Consider the following 20124-nt stretch of genomic DNA (forward strand, 5'->3'; position numbering starts at 1 on the left):
ATGGATTAGTTTTGTGTATATATATATGTGTGTGTGTGTGTGTATATATATATGTTTTTTTTTTGAGACGAGTCTCGCTCTGTCACTGCACTCTGTCTGGAGTGCAGTGGTGCTATCTTGGCTCACTGCAAGCTCCGCCTCCTGGGTTCACACCATTCTCCTGCCTCAGCCTCCCGAGTAGCTGGGACTACAGGTGCCTGCCACCACGCCTGGCTAATTTTTTATATTTTTAGTAGAGATGGGGTTTCACCATGTTAGCCAGGATAGTCTCAATCTCCTGACCTCGTGATCCGCTTGCCTCGGCCTCCCAAAGTAGTTTTGCATACATTTTTATATCTTGGATTGTGAGCTTTATTTATTTATTTTATTTTTATTAATTTTTTTTTTGAGACAGAGTCTCTCATTGTCACCCAGGCTGGAGTGTAATGGCACAATCTCGGCTCACTGCAACCTCTGCCTCCCGGGTTCAAGCAATTCTCCTGCCTCAGCCTCCGGAGTAGCTGGGATTACAGGCGCCCACCACCATGCCCGACTAATTTTTTTGTATTTTTATTAGAGACAGGGTTTCATTATGTTGGCCAGGCTGGTCTCGAACTCCTGACCTTATGATCCGCCTGCCTCAACCTCCCAAAGTGCTGGGATTACAGGCATGAGCCACCGCGCCTGGCCAACAGAACTTTATTTGTAGGAATCCTTTGTGCCGTGGCTGAGGGTAGATCTCTTCAGAGTTTTGTATTTCCGCCAGATGTTGCAGGGTTATTGCCAGCCTGGAACTACTTTTTGTGTTAAATTTTTGGCTTGGGGATCTTCAGACCATGTAGTAGTACAATTCAAATCTGAAATAATCTGTGATCACACATTATTAGTGGAGATGCTGTTTTCCTCCCACTTCAGGGCTTTTTATTGTCACTATGTGCCAGTGGGCTAATGTTTTTTCTAATCTCTTCTCCCCCTCTGAGGGCCCCAGCTTTGTATTGGTTCTCAGTTCCAATTGCCTGTTTTAGGTGGGCCCAAGATCAACAAACTACCCCACTTTCTAGGTCAACTGGAAAGGCCTGATCTCATTTACTACTGTGGTCTCTAGTTCCCGCTATCATTTTTGGTCCCGGGTGATCCTCCTTGCTTTCTTGCGAGTTCAGCTTTATAATTAAAAGGGATTGTTGTATAGCCAGGGTTTTATAGCAGAAGAATTTTTATTTACCTACCCAGCTATATTGCCAGAAGCAGAAGCTGTCCTCTCACACCCCCCGAATATCTTGTTCATTGCTATAGCTGTGGCATCCCGCATAGTGCCTGGCACATGGTTGGGGGAAGGGGGTCAATACATACATGTTAAATGATTTGGAGAACTGAACATTTCCATTAGGAATTAGTTCTTGGCCAGGCATGGTGGCTCACACCTATAATCCCAGCACTTTGGGAGGCTGAGGTGGGAGGATCCCTTGAGCCCAGGAGTTCAAGACCAGCCTGGGCAACGTAAGGAGACCGTCTCTATTTAAACAAACAAACAAAAAAAGATTTAGTTCTTCCTGCAGGGAAAGCCAGAGGTGATGCTCCAAATTAATTCATATCCAGCAGCCAAGATATTTATTTGGTGTCCTGTGCTTTAGCGTCCCAGGAAGGACTTCAATTCTTATTTTTCACTCTTAAACTTTAAAATGTTTTCCTAAGGACATGACACTGTTGCCATTAGCCAGTTGCTAGCAGAGTTTTCCAGACCCATAAAGTGGCAGATTAAAACCATGCCTGGGGAAACATTACTGCCCAGTGTGTCTTTTTATGCTGGCACTTAGAAAGTTTTTACGCTGATTAAATTGACCTTTACAGTGGCTCAGCTAAGAATAGCAACTGTAAGATGTGGAAACTGTTGAGGAAAATGTTGTTAGTCCCACAGTTTATACTGCCACCAAAGAGGGGAGATAATTTTTTGCATATGTGCAAAAGGCATACTGTTTATCCTTTCCATTGTAAAAATGTTTTTTCCAGTTTGGTGTTGGTCTTGCTTGTCTCTTCTTTGTGACTTTGTTTTCTGTTTGGTAACCATGTGTGCCTTGTCTCTCAGAGCTGGTCACTGTGGCACTGGGGCTGAAGGCACATACCTGTAACAGATGGGGCTCCTAGTAGTCACTACCAGGGTCACTCCCGAGGTGAAAGGCCTCAGCGTAAGAGCATTCATTATGCACCAAAGTTCCTTTTTGACAAGTTGTACATTTGTAGCTTTCTGGGGTTTTGTTTTAGCCGTGGAGTTTTGTGCAAATGAAAACATTGCCAGGAAGATGACATCTTTAAAATGCAAGTATGATCTTGTCACCTCCCTGTATAGAGTGGTCCACACCTACCTAACTTCCCTATCTACTTCTTCTACCATCTCCTTCTAGCTAAAGGCCTTTGCTTGTAGCATTTTCTTTGCCTGTGATGTTCTTCTCTGTCCTCTTCCTAGTTTCTTTCTTTTTTTTTCTTCTCTCTCTTTTTTTTTTTTTTTTTTTTTTGAGATAGACTTTCACTCTTGTTGCCCAGGCTGCAGTGCAATGGCACCATCGCAGCTTACTGCAACCTCCGCCTCCCAGGTTCAAGTGATTCTCCTGCCTCAGGCGCCCAAGTAGCTGGGATTACAGGCATGTGACACCACACCTGGCTAATTTTTGTATCTTTAGTAGAGACGGGGTTTCTCCATGTTGGTCAGGCTGGTCTCAAACTCCCGACCTCAGGTGATTCGCCCGCCTTGGCTTCCCAAATTTCTGGAATTACAGATGTGAGCCACTGCACCCACTAGTTACTACTTTCTAACCATACTGTCAATCTCAGTTCAAGCTTACCTTCCTCCCAGAAGCTGTTCTGGACTTTCTTGACCAGTTCCTAGGTCTTATCTTTTACGCACTGTCACCTAATCTGTACTTTTCCTTCCTAACATTTATTGTAGTCACAGTTTTATCTGCGTAATTATTTTACCATCTTTCATTAGACTGCAAGTTCTGTGAGGATGACCTAAACAATATAATAATGTGTAATGTGCTTTGAAGATGCTTGGAAGAAAAGCATATGCTAGGTGTGGTGGCTCATGCCTGTAATCGCCGCACTTTGGGAGGCCAAGGTGGGATGATTGCTTAAGACCAGGAGTTCGAGATCAGCCTGAGCAACATAGCGAGGGCCTGCCTCTACCAAAAAAGTAAAAATAAAAAAGCCAGATGTGGTGGCACATGCCTGTAGTCCTAGCTACTTGGGAGGCTGAGGCAGGAGGATCACGTGAGCCCAGGAGTTTGAGGCCACAGTGAGCTACAGTCGTGCCACTGCACTCTAGCCTGGACAACAGACCAAGACCTTGTCTCCAATAAATACATAAATTGTAAAAGCATAGGATAATCATAAAGCGTGCTGAGAATTTTTCCTATTTGACCTTTCCATTGCATTCTTTCCAGTTCCTTTTTCTTTTCTTCTTCATGTGTCTGGAGCAGCCCACATTGCCACAGAGAACTTGGCTGTTCTGAAACAATTCTGAGTGAAGGCAAAGTACTGTTTGGATGGTCTTTCATGCCCAGCAATAGTGGCTCACAGAATAATGTTGATAGTAGGAGCTCAGAGAAGTTAAGTAGCCCAAGGTCACACAGTTCATAGCCCTACTGTAAGAGCTGGGCTTTGAACCCAGATCCAGCTAACTCTTTTTTTTTTTTTTTTTTTTTTGAGACAGGATCTGACTCTGTCACCCAGGCTAGTGTGCAGTGGTGTAATCATGGCTCACTGCAGCCTCAACCTTCTGGGCCCAAGCAGTCCTCCCACCTCAACCTTCCAAGTAGCTAGGACTACAGGTGTGCAACATCACACCCAGCTAATTTTATTATTATTTTTGGTTGAGACGGGGTTTTGCCATGTTGTCCAGGCTAGTCTCAAACTCCTAGGCTCCAATAATCTGCCCACCTTGGCGTCCCAAAGTGCTGAAATTATAGGCATGACCCACCACACCTGGCACCAGGAATTCTTAACTACTTAGGCTTTGTGTAGATCTTGAGCCACCTAGAGGTGTTTGAGTCCTAGGTGTGCAATGATTAGGCTCCTCATATAAGGAAGGGTGGAAGAGCACAGGCAGCATTTCCACACCACTGTTCTTTGCTGTGGGTTTGCATGAGAGGAGACATAGATTTCATGATATCTTGCATTGGCTTGAGGCTACTAGGTTAGAGTGGACAGGGGATGTGGAGGATAATAAAACCTTAAAGTTGAAGGAGACAACTTTAAGTTGTCTTTTTTTTTTTTGAGACGGAGTCTCACTCTGTCACCCAGGCTGGAGTGCAGTGGCCGGATCTCAGCTCACTGCAAGCTCCGCCTCCCGGGTTTACGCCATTCTCCTGCCTCAGCCTCCCAAGTAGCTGGGACTACAGGCGCCCGCCACCTTGCCCGGCTAGTTTTTTTGTATTTTTTAGTAGAGACGGGGTTTCACCGTGTTAGCCAGGATGGTCTCGATCTCCTGACCTCGTGATCCGCCCGTCTCGGCCTCCCAAAGTGCTGGGATTACAGGCGTGAGCCACCGTGCCCGGCCTTAAGTTGTCTTCAAGGCGTGGTGGCACACGCCTATAATCCCAGCAACTTGGGAGGCTGAGGCAGGAGAATCACTTGAACCCAGGAGGCGGAGGTTGCAGTGTGTCAAAATCATGCCACTGCACACCAGCCTGGGCGACAGAGACTCCATCCTTCCCCACCCCCCCAAAAAAATTTAAGGAGACATTACTGGTGGTCTTAACCAGACCTAGGGCCATTGAGTAACTTGCCCAAAGTTCATTTCTGTGTAGTGATAGAGCTGGGGTCTATAAAAATTAGACGGATGTGTGGCGTGCACATGTAGTCCCAGCTACTCAGGAGGCTGAGGCAGGAGGATCAGTTGAGCCTGGAGGTCGAGGCTGCAGTGAGCCGTGATCACGCCACTCTACTCCAGCCTGGGCGACAGTTAGACTCTGAGTGAAAAAAAAAAAAAAGTAGGGGGGCGGGGAGAGCTGGAGCCAAACCCAAGGCTCTTGGGTTTTCCACACCACTATTGACTGACACCAGCAGGTCTCTCTGAAGGAACTCACTTTGGCACTCATACCTCACTATCTCCCGAATCCTCCTTCACTTCTTCCTTGCTAGAGATCCACCTTCTTTTGTCCCCCTGCAGCAGAAAATGACAGTTCCCATAACCAAGACCATCCCAGGCAGCTCAGGGACTCTGTATTTGGAGGAGGGAGAAGGACCACAGGGGACTAGATATATAGATGTCCACAACTTGTGATGTTTCAACTTAATGATTTTTCAACTTTATGATGGTGCAAATGACATACGCAGCCAGTAGAAATCATTTGTTTTTCATTTTTAATACAGTATTAAGTAGATGACATGAGATACTCAATACTTTATTGTAAAATAATTTGTGTTAGAGGATTTTACCAAACCGTAGGCTGATGTAAGTTCTGAGCATGTTTAAGGTAAGCTAGGCTAAGCTATGCTGTTCAGTAGGTTAAGTGTGATAAATATATTTTTGACTGACGATATTTCAATTTATGATGGGTTTACCAGGACATAACCCCATCGTAAGCCAAGGCACTTCTGTACTGGGTTAAAAAGTTTTTGAGGAACACTGGATTAAATGATGCTTCCACTCTGCTGCTCTCCCTGGGAAAGCAGAGGCAGAACAGTGAAGCAGAGTGGGGTCTTGTTTATTCCAGGCCCCCTGCCTTGGTGCACAGAAGATCTGAGAGAAAAGCTGACTGACACCAGTAGGTCATGAGGATGCCACTTGTTTAGATTTCAAATGCATTCCACTGTATGTCTCACTTAGGACCAGTTGGCAGCCCTGTGTTCCGAGCCTGGGTCGCCTCTGGTGAATTTTCCTGAGACAGAAGTGTCATTGGATTCTTTCTTGTGCCAAGTGTAGGCACCACTGCCTCTTTTAGAAACTATGTGGATACTTTGAACTGTGCTCTTTCAAGCCAGTGCCAGAAGAATGGCATTCACAGGGCCTGGTAAACTTGGGAGAAACTTTCTGATGTTTTTATGAAAGGCGTGTTTTGCTCTGAAGTCAAAGAGTGTGTGTTCTGGCCAAAGTAGCAAGCATAGATCTGTTTTTTCCACATGTACCAGGCTTCAGAGGAGAAGTTGACTAGATAGCCAGTGTATCATTTTGCTTGTGGTGGGCTGGTGGGATGGTGAAAACGGAGGGAGGAAGGAGTATAGGGGACAAGATACTTAGATGGTCCACAACTTGTGATGGTTCAACTTAATGGTTTTTCAACTACGATGGTGTGAGTGGCATACACGGCCAGTAGAAATCATTCTGTTTTTCACTTTTAGTACAGGATTAAGGAGATGGTATGAGAAATCCAACTTGATAGCCAGTGTCTCATTTTGCTTATGCTGGGTGTGGGAGGGTGGTTGTGGAGCGGGGAAGGAGCACATGGAAAGAACTCTGCGTGCAGTGTTATGAGGGCCTCATTCTCAGGGTTTGTAAATGCCACGTTTCCTTCCTTCTAAACTCTTATATCAGAATGTAAAGCTTTTGAGACCAAGAAACACCTAAAGATTTATGGTGGAAATGTGCACTAAGCCAGGGGACTGGGTTTTCAGCCCTGTGCTTTCTCTTGTTGTCTCTCTGTGGCTTCAGGTGCCAGTCCTGTTTCTGCCCAGCCTCTAGCCCTGTAGACAGTCACTGGAGTGCTTGGTGTATACCCTTGGCCAAGTAGACAGTGTAGTAAAGCATGGCCCAGAGAGGAGGAGCCGACCATGTGACTTCAGTTTCCACTGGCAGCTGTCCTCCGGATGTGCACTGTGGGCAGGGCCAGCCTGAGTCGCTGCAAATACTGTGGCTTTAGTTTCTTTACTGAGCTGGGCTTTTTGCCTTCTTAACTCTGAGCTTCTTGGAGATAAGGACAATGTCTTATTCATCTTTGTATCCCGTGAACTCAACACAATGCTTGGCACAAAGACCGCGTCCAGTAAGTGACTGTGTTACTGTTTAGGATGAAGAAATGTTGAAGGCCACGTATAGCAGATGCCTTACAGGTTTCATCATCCGCATAGTGGTCCCAAGTACATTTTGGGCTAAGGTTAACGCTGGTCTGGGAGATATTTTATATCTTACATGTGAAACATTTTTTTAAATGTTTCCATCCTCATCCACCAGTGCTGTGGACAGAATTTGGCAGACTGCTAGATGGCCACTCAGCAGTGCCCTTTATGTGAGTGTCCCTAACAAGGGACAGTATGAATCCTGGATCCAGTCAGGATTCTTATTCAATAAGCAAAAATGATCTAGCAGATTGAAATTGGACTGTGTTGTCTGAGCAGTTTGCCCCTTTATTGAAAAGTGAGGAGTTTCAGTTGTAGATTTTTGTTGTTGTTGCCCTCTTTAGGATCACACTGTGAATTAACCTTGGAGAGCAAGTGTTTTAAAAAAGAGAATGGGATAACTAAGCAGATGCTAATACTAGAATACATACCACATTAATTATTCCAGGAAGTTTCACAGAAAAGCCGGTTTTATTTAAAACATACTGCTAATTACCAGAGAATCATCACCCTCCTACTGGCTGAGGTTAGCACCAGAACATGAAATGTTTCTACTTGGACATAAAGAAAGTGAGGCAGCCCTTTCCTGTCCTGTCCTAGGAAAACTTACTCTGCCAATTGCTTTTGTGTCCTGAATCTCCTCTCCTCTTTAATAAAGCATATTTTTTTCCTAAACTCTTTTGTTGTTGTGTAAATCTTTTAAAGTTTTGTTTTGAGATGGAGTCTTGCTCTGTCGCCCAGGTTAGAGTGCAGTGGCACAATCTTGGCTCACTGCAATCTTTGCCTCCCCAGTTCAAGCGATTCTCCTGACTCAGCCTCCTGAGTAGCTGGGATTACAGGCACGCGTCATCATGTCTGGCTAATTTTTGTATTTTTAGTAGAGACGGGATTTCATCATGTTGGTCAGGCTGGTCTCAAACTCCTGACCTTGCGAGCTGCCTGCCTCGGCCTCCCAAAGTGCTGGCATTACAGGTGTGAGCCACTGCGCCTGGCCAAAGTTGTTTTTCGTAATGGAATAAACATTGATACAGACTGTTTTGTGGGCAGGTGAATAGACAACCAGGAGGACAGTGATGAGAAGGAAAGTGTTGAAAAGCTGTCATTTAATATGCTAACATACTTTTTAAATTTTTTAGGATAAGGAAGCCTGTGTGGGTACCAACAATCAAAGCTACATCTGTGACACAGGACACTGCTGTGGACAGTCTCAGTGCTGCAACTACTACTATGAACTCTGGTGTAAGTCCTTGCTCGGGTGTCTCTCAGTATCCCAGCGTCCCAATTACGGCCTCTGTAGCCCTTTTCGGATTCTCGTGGGGACAGTGTTGGTGAGTGGAATCTGTTTATGGGTTCCAGAAGTGCTTCCTTTGTAGAGGAAGAGAGTTCTGGTGCTCTTTGGACTTTGTTAGCTGAAGACTAGAGAATATGGTTTCAGCAAGGTCTGCTGCAGAAGCTCTTGCCTGGGGTTTTCCTGGATGCCCCCTCCATTGTGTGCTGAGCCGACAATAGCTTAGGTCCATCCTTGGGCCAGCCCAGAAGCCCTGGTTTGCCTTTTTTTTTTTTTTTTTTTTGACGGAGTCTCACTGTCACCAGGCTGCAGTGCAGTGGCGTGATCTCAGCTCACTGCAACCTCTGCCTCCTAAGTTCAAGTGATTCTCCTGCCTCAGCCTCCTGAGTAGCTGGTACTACAGGTGTGTGCCACCATGCCCAGCTAATTTTTGTATTCTTAGTAGAGATGGAGTTTCACCATGTTGGCCAGGATCGTCTCAATCTGTTGACCTCGCGATCCGCCCGCCTCGGCCTCCCGAAGTGCTGGGGTTAGAGGCGTGAGCCACCGCACCCGGCTGCTTGCTATTTTTGCAGAGAGAGGTTGCAAGCCAAGCTACTGTGAATGCCAGACCACTCTAGATGGTCACTGTGCCATTTTCTTGTAAGGACCAAGGGGCTTCCAGAATTTCCCATGGAACCTCATGGACTGCCTCTGTTTCTGAGGGTCCTTTGGAAAGGAACAGTCTTTCCCTAGGCCCCTGCCTATAGAGGACCTTCTGGAGAGAGGGAGTCTTGAGGCTCAGCTCCTTTTATTTCTTACCCAGTTCTCACATGGAAGCTCCTGGAGGATTCTCCAGTGTACCTAACCTTTCACTGTCAGCTGAATGCCATGTGGAGGCCAGGCACAGTGGCTCATGCTTATAATCCCAGCACCCGGCGAGGCCAAGGCAACTTTGAGCCCAAGAGTTCAATACCAGCCTGGCCGACATGGTGAAACCCCCTCTCTACTAAAAATACAAAAATTAGCTGGGCATAGTGGCGGGCACCTGTAGTCCCAGCTACTCAGGAGGCTGAGGCAGGAGAATCACTTGAACCCAGGAGGCAGAGGTTGCGGTGAGCCAAGGTTGCACCACTGCACTCCAGCCTGGGCAACAGAGGGAGACTCCATCTAAAAAAAAAAATTGCCATGTGGAAACCGTCCTTGTCTTGCCACTGGTTTGACCGAGGCCAGAACCACTTGCTTCTTCAAGTTGCACGACAGTGGTGATGTTGTTAGGGTCTTCAGGGAGTGGCCCAGGGTTGTTTAAACTGACACTCTTTGTACTCTGACCTTCCTGGAACTCAGATGAGACAGGGTAGGATGCTGGACAAAGAATGAGAGGGTGTTGGGCGGGGGTGGTCCTTAGGACAGGGAGGCCCCAGGTGACCGACATCATGGTAGTTCTTACAATTGTCTCTTGAGAAAGGAGACTGCAGAATGGTTTCCCCAGATGATTCTAAGCCCTCATCACTGCCTCCATTTGGAAATAGACTTTGGGTTTGTCAAACTATGCCCTTGCCCCCACTGTCCTATCTGCCCCTTTCCCCTTTCTCATCCCCCCGCCAACCCCCATGTCAGTGATATGGCAAGAAGGCAGCCAGAAGGACTATTGTTTGGGCCAGAGAGGAAATTAGACTCTTGGCTGGAAGGTCTTTCCCTCTGAAATGCAGTTGTATTTGTAGCCAACAGGAGTGGTTCCTCCAAACAAGACCTCTCCCTCACCCTCGCCTTTCCCTTTTGCGAACTGAGGACGGGCTCATCTGCCTTTCTGAGGAATTCCAGGAGCAGTCCAGTGCAGGAGAGCACAGGGCTCAAGATGTCCCCACCAGACCTGCAGATATATAAGCAGCAAAGAAGGAGGGCACAGTCATTGTGGCTATTTTAGAAGGGGTGGGGCTGAGAAACTTACTAGAGGACACACAGTGCCAAGCAGGTAGACAGACTCTGTTTAAATGTTTTAAAATGCAGGTAACCACAGGGTTCAAATTCTCCCTCCCACCCTTTGTTAAAACAAAAGTCGAAGCTGGACTGCCAAAAAGCCACAGAGCTGCAGTTTGTTTCTCTGGGGGCCTGGCCAGGCGGCATCAGTTGCAAAAAGGAACGAAGTTGCTCATGGCCCCATCTCAGATTGACAGAGCCTCCTGGGCTTTTGGCAGAGTCGACTCGGGAGCCACCGGAATTGGGTCACCAAAGCCAGGGCCGGGGGGTGGAGTGGCAGGGACAGGAAGACCCAGAGGGCAAGGAGGTAGTCTGGGAAAGCAGGTGCCTCACCCCAAGAGCTTAAAGAACGTCAGAGAAAGAGCTGCATGAACGGCTAAGTGTCTCTCCAGCTATGGGCATTTGGGAGAGGAGGAGGCCCGGCAGAGAGCAGTGTCTAGACCGAGAGAAAAGGTGCCCTGTTATACGAGCTGGCACGTGTTTTCTATGTTCTGGAGGCATGGGAGGCATAAAAGCAAAACGCCCCTCTCAGGAAGTCCTCCAATATCCCTCTTTATTGAGGTCATGGCCTCTGCCTGGCGTGTATGGGAGGGAGGTTGATGTTGGAACAAACATCTGAAGTTCTCATCAAAACGGCACTTTTTGTTGCTTTCAACCCTGTTGCCTCTAACTACCTCTCAACTTTGCCTGAAGTGTGAAAGTCTTGGGCTTTGGGCTGATTTCCTTCCCACCTTCCTTTGGAAAGAAAAATCCTCAGCCAGGAAATCCTTTGGCAGAGCTTTCATTAGACAGGGCGACTCCTTAACTGTAGTTGCCTACAGGAAAGGCCTCAGGGAAAAAATGCCATTTCTACTCACCCTTTACCTCTGCTAAACTGAATTTTCCTGTTTGCTGAGGACAATTCTTAATTCTCACACATGTACTTACACACATACACACGTGGTTTACACAGACACACAAGCACACGTAGACTGAGCTCTGGCCGGCAACCTTTCCCACATGTCTCTAATTTTTCATAACCTAAGCCTACATGTGATGAGAACGGAAGATCCTGTTTTATAAGGGCAGTAGTTGAGGCTATAAGGACCTGATCATTGCTAGTATTATCTCCATGCATTGTTATGGCACGTGTACTTTAATTCATCATTCCATCAGTTATTCATTCAACAAACCCTTATTCCAGTGCTCTTGAACTTCGGCTGGCATCAAAATTTCCTTAAGGGCTACTGAAAACACACTCTTCCGGGCCCTACTCCCAGAGCTTTTGATTCAAAACTGAGAATTTAAAAACCTGAGAATGTGCAATTGTAACAAGTTCCTAGTTGATGCTGTGACCTCCTCTGGGCTGGAAAGTGGAGAGACAGAATTCTTACCTTCAGAAGGTAATCCAGTAGGGAGGAGATAAGATGTCCAGTGGCCCAAACCCCAAAGCCACTCACTCCTCCCAGTTCTCATCCCGGGGCTCTCTCCACTCAGCAAGCTACATTTTCTAGGGAGAGATCAAAGTTGGGAATTTCTGCCCTTGAGATCATTTGGGAGAATTTCACCCAGGCATCAATTTCCCCTGGTTTGGGCTTTAGGAGGGAGAGGGGTATGTTTCTGCACAGTGGAATTTCCCTGAGGTGACACGAAACAGGCTATTAGCAAATCCTGTCAATGCTGCCCAACTTGTTTTTCATTTTTCATTCTCTCTCTCTTTCTTTCTCTCTCTCTCTCTCTCTTTCCTTTCCCTCCCTCCCATCTCACTCCTCCTCTCTCCCCTCCTTCTCCACTCTTCCTTTCCCCTCCCTTCCACCCTCCCCTACCCTTTCACCCACCCTCCCGTACCCTTCCCCCCACCTTCCCCTCCCCTTTCCCCAGCCTTTCCCCCTCCTCCTTCCCCTCCTCCCTCCCCCTCTCCCTCTCCCTTCCCCCTCCCACTTCCTTCCTTCCTTCCCCTTTTTTTGTGTGTAAGACAAGGTTTCACTCTATCACCTAGGCTGGAGTATAGTGGTGTTATCTTTGGTCACTGCAGCCTTAACCTCCTGGACTCAAGGGATCCTCCCGCCTCAGCCACTTGAGTAGCTGGGACTAGGAGTGCGTGCCACCACGCCCAGCTAATTTTTATATTTTTTTGTAGAGATACGATTTCACCATGTTGCCCAAGCTTCGTTTTTTACCTGTTTTGTTTGTTTGTTTGTTTGTTTTTTTGGTTTGTCTTAAGATACCCGTTGTTAGCAAGAGCTCAGTAAATAGGAGTTGACTGAATTTCCAGTGAATTTTGCCAAGAACAGAACCTAAAAGCAGACTATGGACTTGTTCCTAACCCATGTTTCTTTTTTTCTTTTCTTTTTTGAGACAGCGTCTCACTCCCTTGCCCAGGCTGAAGTGCAGTGGCATGATCTCACTTCCCAGGTCCAAGCAATTCTCCCACCTCAGCCTCCCAAATAGCTGGAATTATAGGTGCGTGCGACCACGCCCAGCTAATTTTTGTATTTTTAGTAGAGATGAGGTTTCAACGTGTTGGCCAGGCTGGTCTCCAAATTCTGAACTCAAGTGATCCACCTGCCTCAGCCTCCCCAAGTGCTGGGATTACAGGCATGAGCTACCGTACCGGGCCCTGTGTTTCTTTATGGAATACTTTTTGGGGGTCAAAAGGGAAATTGAAAGGAAATTGTAAAGGAAACCTTTCCCATCTATGGTTAAACCTGTAACAACAACAATGAACATACTAAGAATTACCGTATGTCAGCCATAGTTCGGCGTACAGTACATATATTAACTCATTTAGTCCTCACAGTGACCCAGTAAGTTAGAGAGCTTTATTCTCCCTGTTTTACAGATGAGGGAAGTAAAACCAAAATGACCAAGGTCACAAAGCTAGAATATGTGTTTTTAAGCTGGGCTTTGAACCCAGGCCATCTGCCTTTTCCACGTCTGCAGTCATGCTTGTAGGAAAGTTGGCTGGGCTTTCAGATGAAGTTGCAAGTCTCTGACGTCTTCATTCCCCAAATTCAGGCCTTTTCCACTGTGACAGTGGCAGGAGCTCCTGCTGAGAGCAAGGAAGGGCCGGGGAGCCAGTCACCCACCGTCATGCAGGATGGGAGGAGAGCTCACTTACAGTATGCTTGATCCTCCTCATGGGAATTTCCTGCCGGTTGAAGAGTGGTGTTTTCCCAAGTTTGTAGTGAACTCTTGGGGTTTGTAGTGTAGTCATGGGGCACATGACTCAGTTCCTACACTGCACTGTGATTGTTTTTAAAAACATGTTTTCCATTTTGCTTAGCATGACAAATGCACCCCACAGTGAACTCACGGTTTTCAAACTTGTCATTGAGGAATGTAGTCTCTTGGTAGGTGTGTGTTTGTCAGGGAATCTTTTGTTGGGTTTTCCTTCTTTTTTATTTTTGAGGCAGTCTCCCTCTGGTCGCCCAGGCTGGAGTGCAGTGGCCGGATCTCAGCTCACTGCAAGCTCCGCCTCCCGGGTTCACGCCATTCTCCTGCCTCAGCCTCCCGACTAGCTGGGACTACAGGCGCCCGCCACCTCGCCCGGCTAATTTTTTGTATTTTTAGTAGAGACCGACTTTCATCGTGTTAGCCAGGATGGTTGGGATCTCCTGACCTTGTGATCCGCCTGCCTTGGCCTCCCAAAGTGCTGGAATTACAGGCGTGAGCCACCGCGCCTGGCCAGGTTTTCCTTTTTTTAAACTTTCTTCCTTGTGCTTGCTTTAGCAGCACCTATACTAAAATTGAATGATACTGAGATTAGTGTGACCCTGGCCAAGGATAGCAGGCAAATTTGTGAAGCACTCCATAAAAAAAAGTAAAAAATGTGAAAATGAACTTTCTTCCTTAGTTTTGAAATCTAGCTAAAAGACTAAAATTTTTCCTAAGTTAGGCAGGCGTGGTGGCTCACACCTGTAATCCCAGCACTTTGGGAGGCTGAGGTGGGTGGATCACTTGAGGTCAAGAGTTCAAGACCAGCCTGGCCAACATGGTGAAAACCTGTCTCTACTAAAAATGCAAAACTTAGCCCAGCGTGGTGGTGCACGTCTGTAATCCCATCTACTCAGGAGGCTGAGGCAGGAGTAGAGTCTCGCTCTGTTGCCCAGGTTAGAGTGCAGTGGTGCAATCTTGGCTCACTGCAATCTTTGCCTCCCCGGTTCAAGTGATTCTCCTGCCTCAGCCTCCTGAGTAGCTGGGATTACAGGCATGTGCCACCATGCCTGGCTAATTTTTGTATTTTTAGTAGAGATGGGGGTTTCGTTGTGTTGGCCAGGCTGGTCTCGAACTCGTGACCTCAAGTGATCCATCCGCCTTGGCCTCTCAAAGTGTTGGGATTACCGGTGTGAGCCACCATGCCTGACCTTGTGTTGGCTAATTTCTTTTCGCAGTCACCTTCTGCCCTGCCTAATATTTCCTTAAAAAAAAAAAAAAAGCAGCTGGGCATGGTGGCTCACACCTGTAATCCTAGCACTTTGGGAGGCTGAGGCAGGCAGATCACCAGAGGTCAGGAGTTCAAGACCAGCCTGGCCAACATGACAAAACCCCATCTCCACTAAAAATATAAAATTAGCTGGGTGTGGTGGTGCACGCCTGTAGTTCCAGCTACTTGGGAGGCTGAGGCAGGAGAATCATTTGAACCCAAGAGGCGGAGGTTGCAGTGAGCTGAGATCATACCACTGCACTCCAGCCTGGGTGACAGAGCGAGACCTTGTCTCAAAAAAAAAAGCCCTTTTTTTTTTTTTAATACTTCTGGTTCAGTGAATCTAGCCTTTTTCTGGATCAAGGATTCCTTTAAAAATCTGATGAATACTTTAAATTCTCTCCCCAAGAAAAATTTGTAATCACACTGCAGTAGTCAGGATAGGCTAAGTGATGTCACAGGAACAAGCAAGTCCAAAATCCTAGTGACCTATAAAACAACAGGTTTATTCCTCACTCACACTGTATGTCCATCGAAGGTTGGATGAGACTTTTGTTTCCACTTCACCGTCCTCTGGGGCCCAGACTGATGTGAAATCACCATCTGGGATATTGCCAATTGCCAAAACGGAAGGAAGACTAATGGAGGGTCTCATATTAGCAAGGCACATTTTGGCCTCTAAGTGACACATATCACATCCAATCTTGATTCATTAGTTAGACTTAGTCCCAAAGCCTCACCCAGTCACAAAGGGGTCAGGAAGTTCAAGCCTACCTACATGCCTAGAAGGAGAAGAAGCAGAAATACTTGGCAAACATGAAAACCAATGCATGCGATTTTCTTTAAAATGGGGAAAACGAAACAAAACAAAACTAAAACAACCATGTCAGCCATGTGTGGTGGCTCATACCTGTAATCCTAGCACTTTGGAAGCCAAGGTGGGAGGATTGCTTGAAGCCAGGAGTTTGAGACCAGCCTGGGCAACAAAATGAAACCACCCTCATCACTACAAAAAATTTAAAAATTAGTCAGGTGTGGTGTGCACCTGTAGTCCTAGCTACTAGAGAGGCTGAAGTGGGAGGATCCCTTGAGCCCAGGAGTTGGAGGCTGTAGTGAGTTCTGGACTCTACTGCACTCCAGCTTGGGTGACAGCTTAAAAATTAATTTTAAAATGTTTTTTAATTTTTTTTTTTTTAATTGTAAAAGCTGTGAAATAGATCATATATATTGCAGTATAAAAGTTAGAAGTTGGTTTACCCTTAGGTAGAGAACTATTGAAAAAGTGACTGGTGGCCAGGTGAAAAACTAGTAGAGTTAGATGCTGGCTGTCCTTTTTTTTTTTAGAGATGGGGTCTCGCTGAGTTGCCCAGGCTGACCTCGCAAGAAGCAGTCCTCTTGTCTCAGCCTCCCAAGTAGCTAGGATTTTAGTTGGGAGCCACTGCCAAGCAGATACTGATTATCTAATGGGAGAATATACTTTTAAAATTTTAAAGTTTGGCCATCTGCGGTATCTCACACCTGTAATCCCAGCACTTTGGGAGGCTGAGGCAGGAGGATTGCTTGAGACCAGAGTTTGTTTGAGACCAGCCTGGGCAACCTGGTGAGACCTCATCTCTACAACAACAGCAGCAACAACAACAACAACAACAAAATTAGCCAGGTGTAGTGGTGCATGCCAGTAGCCCCAGCTACTCAGGAGGCCAGAGCAGGAGGATCACTTGAGCCCAGGAGATCAAGGCTGCAGTGAGCTGTGTTCACACTACTGCACTCTACCCTGGGTGACAGTGAGACCTTGTCTCTTAAAAATAAGTTTAAAAAAATTGGCCGGGCGCGGTGGCTCACACCTGTAGTCCCAGCGCTTTGGGAGGCCAAGGCAGGTGGATCACTTGAGCCCAGGATTTTGAGACCAGCCTGGCCAACATGGTGAAACCGTGTCTTTACGAAAAATACAAAAAAAAAATTAGATGGGCATAGTGGCACGCACCTGAAGTTCCAGCTACTCAGGAGGCTGAGGCACAAAAATCACGTGAGCCTAGGAGGCAGAGGTTGCAGTGAGCCGAGTTCCCTTACCATTGCACTCCAACCTGAGCGACAAAATGAGACCCTGTCTCACAAAATAAATAAATAAAAATAAAGTAAAAAAAATAAAGTTATAAAGTAACACAGAAGTATAATGGAGTGTGAGATTACACTGAGAAAGTAAGAGAAGTATAGGTAATACCAAATGGTTGTCAGTCCAGAATCATTTAGACTTGACTCCAGAATATACATGCAGCCAGGTTCTTAAGCAGAGTGTCCACCCCAACAACCCTAGGAGATGTTATCAAACTATGTCTGTAGCTGGTTTCACCTTCATAACTCCTTTCCAGCCTCTCCACCCTTCTCCGAGGGCTCCTCTGCCAGTGTCCACTCTTAAGTTAGCCAGTATTCATAAAGAAAGAAACGTAAGTTAAGCAAGTTTGACTAGTGAACCGGGAAAGACCAAAAGGGAGACTTCTAAGTTCGCTTTAGGGTCTCTGGTTAGGAATGGATTTTCCTGTCTGCTGATGGGTAATGGAAAAAATCCTCTGTCTGTTCTCTTGCTGCAAGGCTGCAGCATGAAGGTTTGGTTGAACAGTGATACCTACTGAAAGCAATTAGGTGCCATGGAATGGTAGTGCCAGCCTGCCAGGGCTGGGGGGCATGTCACCATCCTGCCCTACTTGGTGGAGGGCAGCTTTGTGGGGAGATTCAATGGGGGCATCCCAGGGGGACAGAGAAAGAGCTGTCACCAGATGCCACACCCTAAATGCCAGGGGATCTTTTAGAAAATTGTGTATATACAAATAAGGGGGAAAAATATCAAGGATTTGTTCATTTTTACAAGTCTGTTTTGTGGGGGAGGGAGGCATTTTTTTCTGTTTTTAAACAAGGTTAACTTGATTTAACTCATTCTGACAAGAGATATATGTGGAAATACTTTAAAAATTTTAAACACGAATCTATAATTACAAAGCAGATGATAAAAAATACACATAGCATTTGGAATGGAAAACAATGGGAGTTTTTCAATAATAGAGAACAAACAATATTATCTGTTCTTATTTAGTAACAACTCATCTTAAAATTATTCATTCAATACATTTTTCATTGAGAAAAAAATATTCTTCCTACTACAGAGAAGTATGTGTCCATCTTAGAAAAATTAGGAAATAGAGGTAAGCAAAGAACAAAGGAGCTGGTACTGTCTGTCATCCAGAGTTACCCCATGGTTAGAGCTTCCTGACTATACCCCTCCTTTTTCTGTCGATATATACTTCTTTTTTTTTTTTTTTTTTAAGACTGAATCTCACTCTGTTGCCAGGCTGGAGTACAGTGACGCAATCTCGGCTCACTGCAACCTCTGCCTCCTGGGTTCAAGCGATTCTTAGCTTCCTGAGTAGCTGGGACTACAGGCGTGCACCACCATGCCCAGCTAATGTTCGTGTTTATTTTTAGTAGAGATGGGGTTTCACCATGTTGGCCAGGATGGTCTCGATCTCTTGACATTGTGATCTGCCCACCTCGGCCTCCCAAAGTGCTGGGATTACAGGGTATGAGCTGCTGCACCTGCCCATACGTAATTTTTTTAAGCAAAAGTTAGGATCATATTTTATTTTGTCATCTGCTTTTTTCATTTAATATCAGAAACTGTTTGTTTATCAAAAATAATATTGTATAATTTTTTAATGATTCATATTATTTCATTGTGTAGCCATATTCCTAGAGGAATTTAAAAACCTACCCAGAAATTAATTTATTGATTAAAAAAAAAAAAGCTAGCTAAAGTAAAATTAGTCATAGTTATTTTTTAAATTTAATTTGTTTTGGCCAGGCATGGTGACTCACACCTGTAATCCTGCACTTTGGGAGGCTGAGATGGGAGGATCCCTTGAACCCAGCGTTCAAGACCAGCCTGGGCAACACAGTGAGAAAGCCAGGCATGGTGGCGTGTGCCTGTAGTCCTAGCTACTCAGAAGATGGAGTTGGGAGGATAGCTTGAGCCCAGAAGATTGAGGCTTCGGTTGAGCTTTGATCGCGCCACTGTACTCCATCCTGGGTGACAGAGCAAGACCCTGTCTCAGAAAAAAAGAAAATTAATTTGTTTCTACTTTTATAATTTGAAAGAAAATAATCAAAAGAAGAAAATTTAAATTTCTTATTCTGTCATTTAAAGATGTCATTATTTTTGTTTTCCTTTCAGTTCTTTCCCCGTTATGTGTGTATGTGTATGTGTGTGTATGTTAAAAGCAAAATTCCTCATTAACTAAAAAAAACACAAATTTAAAATCCTGTTGTGCCACACATTTAAAAATTGGAAAGGAGGTCTTATACTGTGGTTTGCTGAGATTCTCTGAGTATTATCCCAGAGACAGCACAGAGGGAAATAAAGCGCTGTGGGGCTTGGCCTCTGTTCCGCCACCCTTTCCTGGAGCAGGGAGGAAGAAGGGGCTGCTAATGGCCCTGCGTCTACTGCACAGGCAGGCCAAAGGGAGGGAGAGTTGATTGTGGCAGTGGGAGATGGAATTGTACCCGATTAGGATTATGTCGAGGCAGAGGAAATCATTTACACTCTCTAGGGAGGAGATGGACCTGAGGCAATTAGAATTTTTCCACCTCTAACTTTAGTGATTCTTGTATTACAGAGGCATACGTGATAGAGAAAAGCACCTGATCTTTTTGATGCTATCAGGAGAATCCTAAGACTTCTTTTGTCAGGAGGCCCCTCTGAGGCCCCTTGCAAGTGCTGATCCTCTGAGTTGGTGGGGAGGGGAGATGGGCACTAAGAAAGTGGAGCATTTTCTCAGAGATCTCTTAAGAGAGGAGGAGGAGACCGTCCCAGAAGGTGAGCATATTTAATGCTCACAAAACCTATAATGCAGGGGGTACCCATCAGTGGTGCTGGAGAGAGGCCTTGGCACTCATGCCTTCCTCCAAGGTGCTGGAAGCATCCTGGAATGAGAGACCTGCTTTGTTGTTATCATTCTGTTTTGTTTTGTTTTGTTTTGTTTTGTTTTGTTTTGTTTTGTTTTGTTTTGTGACGGAGTTTCGCTCACCCAGGCTGGAGTGCAGTGGTGCAATCTCGGCTCACTGCAGCCCCTGCCTCCTGGGTTCAAGCGATTCTCCTGCCTCAGCCTCCTGAGTAGCTGGGATTATAGGTGCATGCCATCATGCCTGGCTAATTTTTGTATTTTTAGTAGAGACAAGGTTTCACTATGTTGGCCAGGCTGGTCTTGAACTCCTGACCTCAGGTGATCTGCATGCCTTGGCCTCCCTAAGTGCTGGGATTACAGGCATAAGCCACTGCGCCTGGCCATTCTTTTTTTTGAGACAATCTTGCTCTGTTGGCCAGGCTGGAGTACAGTGGCGCAATCTTGGCTCACTACAACTTCCATCTCCTGGATTCAAGTGATTCTCATGCCTC

General features: G+C 45.9%; 1 protein-coding gene across 2 annotated transcripts in view; it reads left to right on the forward strand.

Moving 5' to 3' along the window:
• WBP1L (WW domain binding protein 1 like) overlaps positions 1-20124 on the forward strand; it is a 75884-nt gene that overhangs the window by 49046 nt on the left and 6714 nt on the right. For both annotated transcript variants that reach the window (XM_007963986.3, XM_007963987.3), the window contains exon 2: positions 8166-8268. In XM_007963986.3, the coding sequence (XP_007962177.3) occupies positions 8166-8268 (103 nt within the window). The remainder of the gene's footprint in view (positions 1-8165; positions 8269-20124) is intronic.

The sequence above is a fragment of the Chlorocebus sabaeus genome, chromosome 9 (genome assembly GCF_047675955.1).
Source record: "Chlorocebus sabaeus isolate Y175 chromosome 9, mChlSab1.0.hap1, whole genome shotgun sequence".
Classification (NCBI taxonomy): Eukaryota; Metazoa; Chordata; class Mammalia; order Primates; family Cercopithecidae; genus Chlorocebus; species Chlorocebus sabaeus.